At 51.8% G+C, this 14973-nt stretch overlaps 2 protein-coding genes across 2 annotated transcripts; one reads left to right on the top strand and one right to left on the bottom strand.

The window, feature by feature from the left end:
- Positions 1–35: 35 nt before the first annotated feature.
- CDCA3 (cell division cycle associated 3) lies at positions 36–2519 on the top strand. The gene is made up of 5 exons (XM_072925985.1): positions 36–230; positions 304–433; positions 515–712; positions 1652–1773; positions 2137–2519. Exons 1-5 carry the CDS (start codon positions 117–119, stop codon positions 2269–2271), a joined length of 699 nt encoding a protein of 232 aa, XP_072782086.1. The 5' UTR covers positions 36–116; the 3' UTR covers positions 2272–2519.
- A 1173-nt stretch (positions 2520–3692) lies between these two features.
- GNB3 (G protein subunit beta 3) lies at positions 3693–8652 on the bottom strand. The gene is made up of 9 exons (XM_072925984.1): positions 8520–8652; positions 7972–8010; positions 7717–7823; positions 7542–7605; positions 7280–7442; positions 7112–7178; positions 6003–6204; positions 4731–4947; positions 3693–3931 (listed from the first exon to the last, which is right to left on the bottom strand). The coding sequence occupies exons 1-9, from the start codon at positions 8574–8576 to the stop codon at positions 3825–3827; spliced, it is 1023 nt and encodes a 340-aa protein (XP_072782085.1). The 5' UTR covers positions 8577–8652; the 3' UTR covers positions 3693–3824.
- Positions 8653–14973: the final 6321 nt, after the last annotated feature.

Below are 14973 nucleotides of genomic sequence, written 5' to 3'. Positions count from 1 at the left end.
TGGCGCGGTGAGCCCCGCCCCCGCGCAGCGACCAATGGGCGGCGGCACCGCCCGGCGCGCGGGAGATTCGAACCGGCGCGTCCGGCGGGCCCGGGGCGCAGAGCGGCCCCGCCGCCATGGGGGCCTCCGGCAGCGCCCCCGCCACCCCGGCCGCGCCCCGCAACAAGCACCTGGCTCACGTCAGCGACCCCCGCTCCCCCACCGCCGGCATCCTGCGCACCCCCATCGAGGTAGGCGCCCTACCGCCGCCGCTTCCCCCTGCTTGGCTCCGGCCCTCCGCCCCCACGGCTGCCCTCTCCGCAGGTTGTGAGCTCCCCGGCGGGCAGCCCGCAGCCCAGCCCCGCCGAGCCGCCGGCGGGCATCGGCCAGGAGCGGGACCCGCGGTCGCCCACGCCCGGCATCTCCCGCACGCCCATGAGAGCCGTGTCGAGTGGTGAGTGAAGCCGCCGTGGGCGGGCGGGATGAGGGGCTGCCTGACTCAGAGGCTCACCCCGTCCCGCTCCGTCCCCGGCAGACAGCGTGGACCGCCTGGTGACGCAGCTCAGCGAGGCCTTCGGCGCCGAGGCCGCGGAGCCGGCGCCTCCGGGAGCGGCGGGCCCCGCCGAGGAGCCGGCCCGGCGGAGCTCCCCTCCCGCGGGCCCGGAGGCGGAGAGGCCGGTCTCCCCTGGCACGGCCCGGCCCGGCCGCCCTGCGGGACACGGCTTCTCCTCGGGTAAGTGCTCGGGGTGGGGGTGAGGACACGGCTTCTCCTCGGGTAAGTGCTCGGGGTCGGGGTGGCCGGGCTCCGTGTGCCCGGAGGGCTGCGCGGGGTGGGCTGTGAGCACGGCGGGGCTCCCGGTGCCTTCTCCAGGCGTGCTCCACCCCAGAGCGTGCCCCTACCCCCAGTTCGGCTGTGCCCCCCCCCACCCGGAGACTCTGCGGCCGGGGCACCCTATGGGAACTGCTACGTTACCGAACAGATTTCTGTCCAGAAATTGTTTTTAAACTGCATTCTAAATCAAGAGGTATACGACAACTTTTCCCCTCCCTGAGATGGGTTTTTGACTGTGGAGACCTGCCCAGAGGGACCTTAGAGTTTCTCCTTGGGGAGAGCTGTGGAGCAAGGGTGGGCAGCACATCTCTGTGCTGAGGCCGAACAGTGCTGAGAGACTTGGATGCAAACTGCGCTTCAGAAAGCTCTGTGCTGAGCACTGCTCCTCAAAGGAACAGCTGAGCACTAGGGCTGTTCAGCCTGGAGAGGAAAATGCTCAGTGGATATCTTCTTAATAGATACAAATACCTGAAGGAAGGGTATAAAGAAGAGAGAGCCAGAGGCAAAGGGGACACAATGGTACACAGGTTCCTGAATATCAGGAAACATTTTTTTTTCATCATGAGGGTGACCAAGCAGTGGAGCAGGTTGCTCAGAGAGGTTGCAGGATCTCTATCCATTGAGATATTCAAGAGACACCTGGACATGGTCCTGGATGATGGGCTCTAGGTGACTCTGCTGGAGTAGGTCCTTTAGAGTTCACGTCCAACATCAACATTTCTGTGAGCCCTTTGCCTCAAAGCCCTTGGGTAAGCCTTTGATAAAAGCTAGGAAGCATTTAAAATCCAGGACCTTGGAACCTTGTTGTGATGTGCTGGTGTGTTTCCTTTTGTCAACTAGTGAGCAAGCCCGTAAGACACAAGCCCAACAACAAATTAATGGCAACATCTGGAGGAACTGGCCGCTCTCCCCTCAGCATTCTACGAGATGATAATTCTCCCAGTGCTCCCACCCCTCGCCAGGTAAAGCTTAATGGATCATGTTGAGGGAGGGAGATTGAGCTGAAAAAAAAAGCCACATCCTTCAATTTCTGTATCTTGTAGGGTCCTAGTTGAGAATTGTGGCCTCCCAGGTCTGTAGAGACTAGTAACTTCACAAATGTTTTTCTGTGGGTCAGTCTTGTTCAATGTCTTTGGCCTTACTGTGAAATTGCCCATTTCAGTGCATTCTTTCTCTCTAGGCTGTAGAAAAATTTACTCTTGTACATTGTCACAAGAGAGTCCAAGCTGAATGGCCTGAAAATAGGCTACATATTCTGCTGAGAATTAACTAACCTTCAATTAACTTGTGTTTTTCACTCTGTGTTTGGGTTTTTATTTCTCTAGGGTAAGAGGCACGTGTTGGGAGAGAACCTTGGGGAGAAGAAGGACGTGGATCTAAGCAGGAGCCTTAAGTCTGGGAACTGTGCTTGGAGCGACTTGAACAAGGAGAACCAGCAGTGTCCTTTTGTGGAGAACTAGGATTTTGCTGTAATTTGATCCTATGTTCTGAGAATTTTTTACAGGGAAGAAATCCTACAATAGACTGAAACCCCAAAGCAGTGGTCATGTTTCTCACCTATCCCTGCTGGGGAAAGATTTCTCCCTCTTCTTCCTAGCTTGTCATGTCTAATGTACAGCACAGACTTTGTCTCTTTTATTGTATATCAGTTGTACTGGTTTTTCCATAGAGCTTTTATCTCTAGTAAATAAATTTGTGTTCAACCTTTGCTGACTGTATGTCCTGATATTGTGCTTGCTCAGCACCAAAAAAAAACACAGGGTGAGATCCAAAATAACATGAGATGGCATTGTCCATTAATATTGACCTTCTGTTGGTGAGTTACTAAACCTTGTTGATCTCCAGCTCTCCCTAGCAGAGCCTTGGTCCCCCAGGATGCTACTCGGAGCCAACAAGTGGAATAGGGGCTGAAAAAAAATGGCTGTGTCCTGTAAATTAGTAAAATATCCAAGCTTTGAAAGGACGCACTTTCATCCCATGATCCCAACTTAAACCTCTTCTCAACTACAGCATGTGAGGAGCACCCTCCCCTGGGGATGTGAGCTAAAGCAAGGTCTGTGGATGAGGTGTCGAATGGTTGAGACCAGCAGGCAACATGCACAGGAAAATAGTTATGTTAGCAGTAGCTCATTGCAATGCTGGAAAGAACACAGCCTGCAGTGCTTCTGTGAGCTTTCTTTATTTGCCTGGGCTGTAAAGATCTAAACAGACTTGAAAACATGGGCTGATGGCTACTGGTTAGATAGGGTCACCACACAATGCAGGAGTGAGGCAAAGAGGGAAGGAACAGCAGGAAGTAGACAACAAATAAGAATAAATATATTATTCCCTGATATTCTGGCAGGTCTTGAGGGCTACCTTTCTGCCATTTATGCATAGATAAGACTTGAACTAAGAAAAGAATAAATATATTCCCTGCTATTCTGGCAGGTCTGAAGGCTGCCTTTCCCCACTTTATGCATAGATAGGACTTGAACTAGGTGTTCCCCCATGAAAATGAGCCAAATTTACTCTATGTTTGAGGCGGTGCCATAGAAATCACAAATCCAGTGTGTCTCTGGGGCTGTCTGCATGGATACAGGACAGCTGCACAGAGAAGTTAGAGTTAAAGCAGAGAGAGAGCTTAGTCTGGGGTGGGTGTTGCATGAGGGGCCCCCCGAAGGAGGAGGCTGGGTACCAGTGCAGGTAGAGGTGTTTGAAGGAAGGTGCAGGGTGTCTGAATTGTACTGCAAAGTCCTGAGACATAAAGAACAGGTCTTCAAGCCTGCACAAGGCTGGAAACTGCTGGGGCTATTTAGAGGTGGAGAGAAGGGCCAGTGCATTTGCTCCTACTCCCCAGCTCCCCCTGCTTCTCCTCCCTGATCTCTGGGAGACTCCTACAAGTGACCTGTGTCTAGAGACAAGTGGGAGTGGTAGGTAGGCATTTCTGTTGTGCTCAGCTGATGATGCTGTTTTGTGTGGGCTCGGGCTGTGGGCCGTGCTTCTGCTGCTTATCCCCTTTCTGCTGCTGTCCTCAGTTCCAAATCTTGAGGAAACTGTCCCAGGAGCCAGTGGCAACAGCCATGCCATCCGCCGTCACCCCCAGGCAGCTCACTCTGTTGTCGTGGCCAGAAAGGATTCCTGTAGTGGGAAAGAAGAGAGGTCAGGGAGTGAAGGGGGGCCTGTGAGAGGTGACAGGGGTGGCCCTGCTGAGGACACATCACAGGCTGTGCCTACAGGCCGTGTGTGGCCCTGCCTTCTCCTGCACAACCTGTTACAGTCAGTATGGGGAGAGTAGGAGCAAACGTGCCAAAGAACTTTTGTGTGTGGCGTACAGCCACCACCCAAAGGGTTCTTGGGAAGGTATGGCCAGCTTTCACAACTGCTTTCACCCTGGAGTGATGCTAAGACTAAGATAGAATGGGGTCCTTGATAAGGCTGAGAAAAGCAATGCTGTTGGTGGGCTGTGTTTCATGACTTTTCAGAGGGCAGGGGCCACATCTGAAAGAAAAATGCCGTGTGTTCTGTGTGTGAGCATCGCAGAGCACCCAAAGATGTTGGATGGAAGCCCAGGTGCACACTTGGCTTGGTGCCTGGCCACCAAGTGGCACTGTGAGTACCTGAAACTAGCAGACTAGGAGGAAGTAAGATATTCTTTTGGTGGTTGTGAGCAGTTTTAGCTAATGGGAACCTTCTTGTCCCCCTTGAAACAATATTGTTTAAAGGCTTGAGTTCCTTAACATTAAAAACAATAGCTCTTCTAGGCCAGTGAGAGTTGTCCAAGATCTGATGTGCTCCCTAAGCACGAGGGAGCTTTGTTTGGTTTCAGTCAGTATAGGATGTCTTCCTATGTTTAGGAAAAATAAGTGCCTTGTTATCCCTAAGGCAGGGACAGGAGGCCTTGCAGGGAGGGAAAGAGGGAGCTGGAGGAGCCACTCACCCACACGCTCTGCTTTCAGGGAGTCCCAGATGTTGCAGTTGAAGTCATCATAGCCAGCGAACAAGAGCCGGCCGCTGCGGGAGAGGGCGATGGAGGTGATCCCGCAGATGATGGTCTCGTGGGAGTACATGATGAGCTCCTGGTCCGCCCGCAGGTCGAAGAGGCGGCAGGTGGCGTCGTCGGAGCCGGTGCAGATGGCTTCGCCGTTGGGGAAGAACTGGGGAGGGCACACGCCACGTTTTAATGAGGTTTTCCTCAGATCCCGATGGAATTCCTCAACTCGCCGCCCCCCTGCTAACCACCAGGAAGGCTCGGAGGCAGGGAAACCTGGTGGGGTCAGACACTGGATCATAAAATTTGAGTCTGCTGAAGGGGAAGTGTGATACTTCTCGTAAGGCCTAATAAACCGCTTCCACTCCAATAAAACCAATGGCCTGTTGCAAAATATCTCAGTGCTTGAGGAAGGATTATTTTAACTCCAGGTGTTAGGTTGGGCCTTCACAAGTGTCCACCCATTATCCCTCAGCTGAGGTCTGACATAATTCTGGCTACCAGAGCCTTCCCCTGACTGATCTTCATATCCCAACCTTCTCATACATGATCATTTTCTGTGGTTTTTCTCTGAGGAGTAAATAAAGGGCTCCTCAGGAGCAGGTATGGCAGAAGACCATGTGGCTGGCAATGTAGCCATGGGGCAACTGAAAAAGTTACACTAATTGGTGTCAGTGGAAGGTGTTTTGAGCAGCAGACTGCAGGGAGCTGGCATTTGTTTAGCTTCAAGGATTAGTCTGCCATGTGTCTTGTCCTGCCATCTCTGCAGCTCTGAGAGAGGTGCTTCCTCCTAAATGTCTGAGCAGCCTCCCATGGAAATGTAATCTTCAGAAGATCTCCTTATGATCCTACCTCTTCTGTCTGGAGCTGACCCCAGCTGAGTTAGGTATTCCTGCTGCCTCACTTGTGCCTTGCGCCAGAGCTGCTGGAGCATGCCTGAACCACAGTTCCCAACAGCTGCTGTGAGCAAAGCTGCACCAGCACCTGTGTCAGGGTGCTTAGCTCCACAGACCATGGTGTACTTTGGTGCCTGGGGAGAGCCCTCCTCCAAACTTCAGTGAGCTTGGGCACTCTCTGCTTCAGGCTGGATCATGGGGCCAAGGTCTAAGACCCTTGTTACCCTAATGACTGTGACAGCTTCCTTCAACCTTGTCCCAGGGCTGTTTTGGAGCTGTTCCACCCCCATTTTCCTCCCTAGCACTGTGCAGGGAGCATACGTACGGAGATGGCGTTGATGTCGGACTCGTGCCCTGAGAAGGTCTGACGGCAGGAGCCCTCCCGCACGTCCCACAGTTTGGCAGTAGCATCACAAGCCCCAGAGATGAAGAGTTTGAAGTCAGGGGAGACGGCCAAGCTCATGCAGTCTCCAGTGTGACCAATGAACACAGTCTTCTGCTGCCCTGTCTCGATGTCCCAGAGCGCGCTGCAGGAGGGGACAAGAGAGGAGAGAAGGTCTCAGAGCCAGCCCAGGCAGAGCAGACCTACAGCTGGGCTGAAGAGCTGCCCCACTCGCAACAAAAGGAGGGAAGCCATGGTAACTGCACAGGAAAATGGGTGAGAGCATCCCTGGAGTCAGCTGTATACAACAGGAGATATCTTCACAGCTGTTGTTGGCAATACTTTTGCCGAAACAGAGTTAGACTAAGGCTGGGGGTGTGTGAGGCTTGGCATATTCCCATAAGAGTAACAGCTGAAGGGAATACTTGGAGACAGTAAGAGGGACACAAACAGCAAAAAAAAAGAAAACGGCTGAAGAAGGTCTTCTGTGTCCATGCTTGTAAGATGCAAAGCTCTTGTTCCAGGGGATCCCAAACCACAGCTGGGCAAAATCCTGTGTAACACTGATCTCTGACGGAAATGCCGCTTATCCTTGGTCAAAATGCTATTCCAAAGCAGGTTTTGGGATGGGTGAATAAAGACTCAGGACTGTTCAGAGTCACAGCACAGCAAACCCTGAGAAGCAGGAACCAAAGGATCAAGGAACTGCCTCTGCAGTGTCCCTTGCACAGAGGGCAAGACTTGAGAAGTGGAGAACGTGTGAGTGCTCCACATAAAATTAAAACTCTTTCTGTGCTGGTATAAGTGACACTGCTCTTTGTGAGAGCTGTTGACATAGTCCCTACTGCTTGACCTGGCCTCAGTGAGAAAAGAAGCATCTGTTCTGCCAAGGGAGGAAGAATGGATCAGGCTTCCTAAGGTGCTCCATGTGGCCTCCCCATGTAGGAGCAATTCCTCCTTAGATAGTGGAGTGCTGAGGAGCAGAAGGACTACACCTGCTGCTGTGCTAAGAGCAGAGATCATGTCACTAGGATGCAGGAAGAAGCACTCACCATGTGGTATCTCCAGAGCTAGTCACAATATTGTTGTCGTCAAGAAATCGGCAGCAGGAGAGGTATCCTGGGAAGCGGGAACAAGCAAATGTGAGAAAAAGGGGCAGGGATAGAAGGCTGAAGTTTGGAAGCAGGGGGCACCCAGTTGCAGGCAGGCAGCAAACACACCTGTATGGGCTGAGAGCTCCCTGCTCACTTTGACGTTGCCTTCACGAGACTTGAGGCTGTAGATGGAGCACATGTTGTCAAGGCCTCCACAGGCCACAAAATTGCCAGAGGGGGCATAGGCACAGGTCATGACCCAGGAAGAACGCAAAGGGATGGCATGAACCTGGGAGGACCAGAAACTGTGTCAGGACTCTTGGCAGCAGTGGCAACAGGTCAAGGACACCCACTCCAGCATCCCGGTTTGCAGCCACCTGACTCCTACCTTGTTAGTTGTGTATGTGTCCCACACAATCAGTTTTCCATCTTGTGAGGCACTGACCATAAGTCTGTGGGAAAGGAACAGGATCATGTTAGTAGCTTTCTTCCCATCAGAGCTTTCCTGCCCATCACACCCATGTGCTGTCCTGCACCCAGCAGATCAGCAGCAGCGCTCTCACTTGGAGTCTGTGGACCAGTGCAAGGCGTAGATCTTGGCCAGGTGTCCCCGCAGGGTCCTTCGGGTCCGCATCTGGATGCGCCCAACGACCTCCATTCCAGACACAATCTAAAGAAAGAGTGGTGGGAGAGAAAGAATTTATCTTGGACTTCCAGGAGTTTTACTACTTTCCACATCTCTGCCTCCTAACTCCTTCCTGGCAGGACAAAAGCCCCTCAGAGTGGTGCTAGCTTGCCCAGGCAGCCCTGTCCCTTACCTGAGCAAGTGTTGTGTCTGCACAGGCTTTCCGGGCATCCTGGAGAAGAGACAACAGCAGATGAGAGAGATTAAAAACATGAGGGGAAGGCATGAAATTGGGGTCATAGTCTGGGGGCTACTAGAAGTAGGAATTGTGGCTTTGCTGTGTTTGGATTGTGGCCAGCATAGGGGGATCTTTATTTATGATTAGGACACCTTGACACCAGTCATTTGTCAGGAAGGTGAGCCAAAATTTGCTGTTCTACACCCTTTCCATAGACCCTCCCACCTGACCGAACACCAGCTATCTCACAGACAGAAGATCCTGGGGATTCACTATACTCTTGGGACCCCTGTCCCCTCTTCTCTCCCTTCCCCTACTGCTCTTCCCCCCACCATGGCGGGAAGACCTCCATTAGCATTTAAAGGGCTGTGGAGAGCCGCAGAGGGTTCCAAATATGTAGATGGAGAAAGCCCAACTCCATCTTGCAGCTGAGAAGGAAAGTTTGGGCATGCATTGGGGAGTAGACACGCTCTCAGCAGCTTCATGACTGTTGCCAGCATTACCGCAATCTGCTTCTTCAGCTGCTCAGCCTCCTGCTTCATCTGTTCCATTTCCCCCATCTTTCTGACCTAGGGGTGGCTCCTCCACGTGGGGCAGCCTGGATTCTGGGGAGACAGATCAAAGGAGAGAGGTGTGAGTTAGACAGCACACCAATGTGACTGCTCAGTTATGGAAATGCAGGTATCTCTGGTAAAGGATTGGTGACCACTTCTTGGCTGAGTACTCAGTCATGTCGTGCTGTATCTGGCCACAATCCTCAGCATTTGGGAATATTGTGCTGGGCCTGGTCATAGATCCATTTTGTCTTGGATGCTGCTTACACATACACATACGAAAGCTAAAGAACTCCAGAACCTCTTGCTGAGGTTCTGGCCACACTTGTCCACTCATTTTTAACCTCTCCATTCCAGACCCTGGGTCCTTTTCGTCAGCTTCTCCCTGCTCATGGCCAAGCTGTCCATCTCAGCTCCAGGAGGAAGAAACTTCATGGGTGGAGCCCATTGGCTATTTCCTACTGCCTGTGCTAAGCAAAGCCTCACCAGGTAGGACCAACCAACTCTCTGACCACCAAGAAAATCTACAGAGCTTTTGAGGTACTCTCTCAGGGTTCCCTCCCAGTTTCACATCAAAAACCAAACCAAAACCAACCAACCAACCAAAAAAAACCAAACCAAATTAAAATAAAAAGCAAGGTGGATGCCTAGGGAGATCTAAGAATAACATAAGCCGATAGGAGTACATCTCCTACTTGCCCAGCCCTAGCTTTTCACTGACGTCCAAAGCTAGAGCAGCATTACTGTATGCAAGTCCTTGATGGACTTTTCTTCTGTGCATTTGTCCATACCATTTTTGTGCCCATGCCAAGTTCAGCCTCCTCAGTACCCCATGGTGATGACTTCCACAGCTGGGTGGCAGGCTCTGCAAAGAAGCTCCTGCTTCTATCACTTCCCAGTGGCACTAGCTCCACTTGACAGTAGCTATATTTTGAGTTGGAAGAATCAGTAAATAACAGGTCTCTATTCACCTCTGCATCACTTGGTATTTTATACATCTTTGTCATACCCGTCTCTTTTCCAGACTGCAGAGCAAACTTAGTCATTCCTCCCATGTAAGCTGTTACATCCTATTGTCTCTGTTGTTCTATGAGCTTTTTTCAGTTTACAGAGCAGTGATGATACGTTTTTGCAGGGAGGGCAGGAACCAGAACTGTAATCCATATCCAAGATGCAGGTGCACTGTATCCTTATGCAACATATCTCTTTTGTTCTCTCTTGTTATGTGCACTTAAATCTTCAGCAGCGATTCTAGCATCTCCCACTTTTGTGGACAAACGTGATCTTTAATTGATCCAACATTTCACTTGGATAGATGTGAGTGTCCAGATATGCTCCAGGTGTTGCCCAAGAAATGTTCCAGCAGCATCTGCAGAATTTCTCCCAGTCCCTACAGGTCACACCACTTCCATCCCTGCTGCCTGAAGGCCTCACTTCCTCTGGTCAGTGGGCCTTTGGGTCCTTCCATGCCAGACTTGCTCTCTTGCTGTGGGCATGCACATCCAGACAGCTCCCAAGTCCCACCTTTGCTTGCTGCTTCATAGAGCACTTTGAGTTTCCATTAAGAATTCCTTCCCTTGAATGTCTCCATGGTTTTCCTTTGATCCCCCGGGCATAGTGAGTTTTTACTTGTTCAATGATTCCTGAGGCATGGCTTTGAGTGAAAGAGAACGAGATACAGGTTTCCTCTAGCTTCTGGGAGGCTATCCCAGCAGGAAGCTATTTCAGGATATACTCTGCAGAGAGAAACTTGTGCCTGCTGCCTGCAGGGCTGGATAGAGCCACAGCGCTGCTGACTCCTCCCTGCTTGCTGTCAATGCACTGGATGGGGCTGCCAGCCCCAGCAAATGGTGAGGGAGCAGGAGAAACTGCCAGGGCCCAGAGGAAGGTGCCAGAGCCACGCCTGGAAATGCCAGCCTCAGCCCCCTGCAGCTACACTGAAGGACAGGAACAGACCAGCACCTGAGCTGGGCCCATTCCACAGAGTTTTTCTTCTGTTATTCCAACAGAGCAGTGATGAGGGGGCTTCTCCCAGCAAGGATGCACAGTTGTACCTCATTGAGTGACCCCAGCCATGAAAGCCCACCTTCATCCACTTCCCCTCCTTTGGGAAAGGGCTGGCATTCCACTCCACCTCTCAGCTGACTGACAGAGCGGGGAGATGCTGGGGAATGCCTTGCTGCTTTTAGTCAGAGGCTGCACATCCTCCTTCTCCTGCGATGTTTGCCCCTCAGTTTCAGTGTACAGTGAGGCTGCCAGGCTCCATCCAGCTCTGGTCACAGCCTACAGCACACCAAGTGGCATACCTGAACTTCCAGCCACCCTGTGCAGCCAGCCCTACCATTGTGGCCCACACTTTGCCCTTTTCCAGCGTTCCTCAGAAGTGATCCATCAATCCTAAGCATTGGATTGCCTTTTCCTGCTAGGTAACCTCCTGCCTCTTACTCTCTCCTTCCAGCCTCCTTTGCTTGGTTCCCAAGTTCTTCAGGCTGTTTTTTCATACACCTTTGGCTCTCTGAGATTGCTGTCCATCCACCTGCCCTAATTTTTCTTTGTAGACTTCTGGTTTTGCCCACCCATACCTGCACAGAGATGGGAACCTTGCTCTCCCTCCCTTTCAATTTCTGCTCCCAGAGAAGCTGGCTGTACATGTCCTTCTTGTTACCCCTCGGATCCCAGTCTTCCTTTCACTGCTCCTGCTTTTTCACTACTCCCTTCCCTTCTCTGGTTGTTTCTCAACTCTGGCTCTAGCAAAGGAATGCCAGTTCACTGCTCTGTAAAGCTGCACGACCAGAGGAGGGGCTTTCAGAGCCCTAGGCAGATCAAACAGCAGGGGCAGGATGTCGAGGACGGATAAAAAGGGCTAAATATAGAGAAGGTGCAGCTCAGGACTGTGTCCGAACCCTTAAATCCCTCTGAGAGAACACTCTAAATGAAGTTGGGAATTGTTCTCAGCCTCAGAAGGACAAGGAGCCACGGATGAGTGATAATAATAGCTTCATCTTTTGCCTGTCGCCTCCATCCATCACGTCCCGGTGCAATTTGTGGAGAATGAGCTATCTCCAGCGTAGTGCAGCTGCCTCCAAGGAGGACCAGGGCAGGTGTGCAAAAGAGCAGCTTGTTATGGTCATGTAAATTTAGGGCAGGAAATGGGAGGAACAAAATGGGGGAAGAACAGAGGAAAGAGAAATGGAGTTTGGCCAAGGCATGTCCCTGCCTTCACCAGCAGGACCTTAGGACTACACATTTCTAGTGCATCTAAGGATCAGCTCACAGTTGCTCATGGTGGTTGCCCAGGCTAATTTTAATGGGAAAGGCTTCTAAACGGTGCACATTTGGTTCTTTCTGGAAGTAAGGGCTCTTTCAGGTGAATGCTGAGCAGAAGAGGAAACCAAGTCCTTAGGTACCTTTGAAAGAAACAATTCACCACTCTCAGCACAGCTGCTGACAGGAGGACCTTGGCACCTGTTCCAGAGTTTTGCCTCCTGCAAGCACTACCCGGAGCAAGTAGGGCATACTCAAACAGAGCCTGGGCTTGGTCGGTTCATGCCAGCCCTGTTCTGAGCTCTGCCTTAGCTGTGCTCATCCAGTTCATAGCTCTTGGCTTTGGAAATCACTTCTTCTGCTCTCCAACATGACAGTTCTTTCCCCTCCTGCCTTTCTAACAAACTTCTTGCTGCAGCATTCCTCTCTGTGGGCAGTCAAACCCATCCTGAGTCCTTTGGTGTCTGCTCATAGCAGATCAAATGCCTCTGCTGCGGTGCAAGACGGAGGGGGATCTGGAATCATCTGTCTTCTGCCTTTTGCTGCCACACCCTGACTTTCCAGAGCAGTGGCCATATCCTTGCACGATGCCATGGAGGTGGCCCAGCTTGCTCCCTGGGGGCTGTCCCTCCAAGTCACCTGCATCACTCCCTGGTGGGGATAAGGGTGCAAATAATAGGTGGGAAAAAGAGGCAAGGTGAACCCTCTTATTATCTGCTCCTGGGTAGCTTCCCCCACGCTGCAGGAGGAGTGGTTGCTCTGCGAAATGTTGGGAGAGGGCTGTGAATGGAAAAGGGAAAGGTGCAAGAAGAAGGACTCAGTGGGAACAGGCAGCATCTCTGTGTAATCCCTGACCAGCTTCACAGGCTCGCCCTGGTGACCCTGGGCTCCTTGCAGAGCCGGATAGAGATGATCCCTCTCTCCTGTGATGGAGGTCAAAGGTCAGGGTAAAATTACCCTGCTCTGCTCCTTGCTTTCTGAGGGCTCCTTTTGCACCCAGAACAGCAGCCAGCTGCAAAGAGGTGTGCATAGGGCGCACTGGAATGCAGGGCTCTGTACAGGCAGTGAGTGCCAGGTCGATCAGAGGAGGTGTTACTCTCCCACTCCAGCCTGGAAACTGGTGAGCTTTACCTGCCAAGTGGAGAACAAGCAGTGCATCCCAGTGCAAAGCTCCCTCATCACTGTAAGGACACTTTAGTGCTAACCTCTGCTCCTTTCCATGATATTACCCTCCCTCATCCTCTGATGGGATGAGCCCTTGCTCAAAGTCTCCCCACAGAATCACTCCAAGAAACTCAGGGTTCCAAATGCCAGGTTCACCAAGGTGACCTCAGGCATCGCAAGGCGGCAAACTTACCGGGATCTGTAGAGCAAGGTGGGTTGCAGTCCCTCCTGGATGGGACCCTCACAGCCTGCCTCCCTTGCTGAGAATGGCTCCTCACTGCCCAGAAGTCCCCTGTACCTCTGCAGTCTCCAGCCAGTCCCGTTCGTCCGGCCAGCCAGTCCCTTGCTCCCTCTCTGCTCCTCAGCCTCTCCCAGGACTGATCTCCCCATGGGGAGCTGGAAGGCTGTGGACGGGAGGGGTTGGGGGAGGGCTGATTCCAGGAGCAGCGTCAGGCAAATTAAATCAGACACCAGAGACTTGGGGAAATCGGATTGGGACGTAATGCAAAGCAGGTGGATGGGGAGGGGTGAAAAGAGAGAGTAGCACACTGCTCCTGAAGGGAAAGAAACAATCCCAGGCGGATTTGACTCTCTCTGTTTATATCAGCAACAAACTAATAAAGTGAAGATTAGCCAGAACAACCTAGGATTATCAGCCACCAGGGCAGGGCTTGCTGTACCTCAGAGTCACAGGAATTCCTGTTTTCCCAGGGACAGCATGCCACTTGTGTCCTGGGCAGGGCAGAAAGAGGGATGATGCCACCAGAGAGGGCCTGCAAATGGAAAACCAATGGCAGGGCCATCACACCCTCTCTCGGCTGTGAACAGACCTCTGGATGGGGAAAACAGAACTGGGCACAGGGGCCAGGGGTGGCAAAAGATTTGGTGGCATGCCTTTTGGCAGCCACTTTAGTGGGATGCTGCGAGGGGATTATCTTGGCCTCAATCTCTTTTAATCTCTCCCGCGGCTTTGGCCCAAGCCTGAGATAAATACCTTTTAACGGATCTCATCTGACGTCAGGAGGCCATCAGTCTAATCACCCAGGCCACCTTTGGGCAAAGCAAGCCAGAGATGTGGACACTGGCCCCTCAGCCCCCAACGTGTCTTCGTCAACCAGGAACCACCCAGCACTCCCCACAAATCATTGGGATGGACATGTGGGTGCTGGGATGTGACAGGCTCCTTTGCCAGGGAGAGGGAATTTGAAATGCACGCATCATTTTCCTGTGATCCTGGAGAAGGAGATGGAGAGTAAAAGGGGTTGCCAACACAAGTTTCCCAAGCCTGCATGTTAAGAAGCATCAGGATTCAAACTGAGGAAGGACTTCCCTTTCCATGGAGCAGGGGCCCTGTGCCAACAGCGACAAAGGGGATCACTCACCCACCTCTTACACCACTGGCTCTGGCTCTAAAGATTTCTTCCACTTGAACTGCACTTGGGGTCTCCATGCAAAACTCATCAAGGCTTGAGTATGTCATGACCACAGATTGATCTCTTGCTCTAATGCTTCCCAGGAAAAGGGTCACTGCTCTTTTAGATACTCCATATCCACCCCATTCAATTCCTATTTGGCTACAATATAATCCCATCTCGGGACACTAATCCCCTGGGCAGTGACAGCAGATTGTCTTTCTATCAGGGTGGAAAATGATAAACAAAATCTCTTTTCTGCTTTCAGGGACAATTTAGTGCATGGAGAGGGGAAAAAATGAAAAAAAAAAAAAAAAGTCTTGCTACAGGGAAATGTGAGTGTACAGTGCTCTTTCTTAAAGGCACTCCTGACCCTTTCCATGTTAGCCACGTCACAGCTGACTTTCTCTCTTGCTCTCCCTTATTGGAAGTAGCTGACATCTGGGTAAATACTGTTATCTTTCACTGAGGGCTCAATCCCCTCCCATCATTTGTTAATTAAATTTCAATCAGAAACAAGTGTGCACGTCACCCTGGTATACAGACTCAAGCTCCCATCAATA

This window comes from Taeniopygia guttata, chromosome 1 (assembly GCF_048771995.1).
Source record: "Taeniopygia guttata chromosome 1, bTaeGut7.mat, whole genome shotgun sequence".
Taxonomy (NCBI): domain Eukaryota; kingdom Metazoa; phylum Chordata; class Aves; order Passeriformes; family Estrildidae; genus Taeniopygia; species Taeniopygia guttata.
The sequence above is the reverse complement of the archived record's forward strand: the minus strand, read 5'-3'. Positions and strand labels throughout refer to the sequence as shown.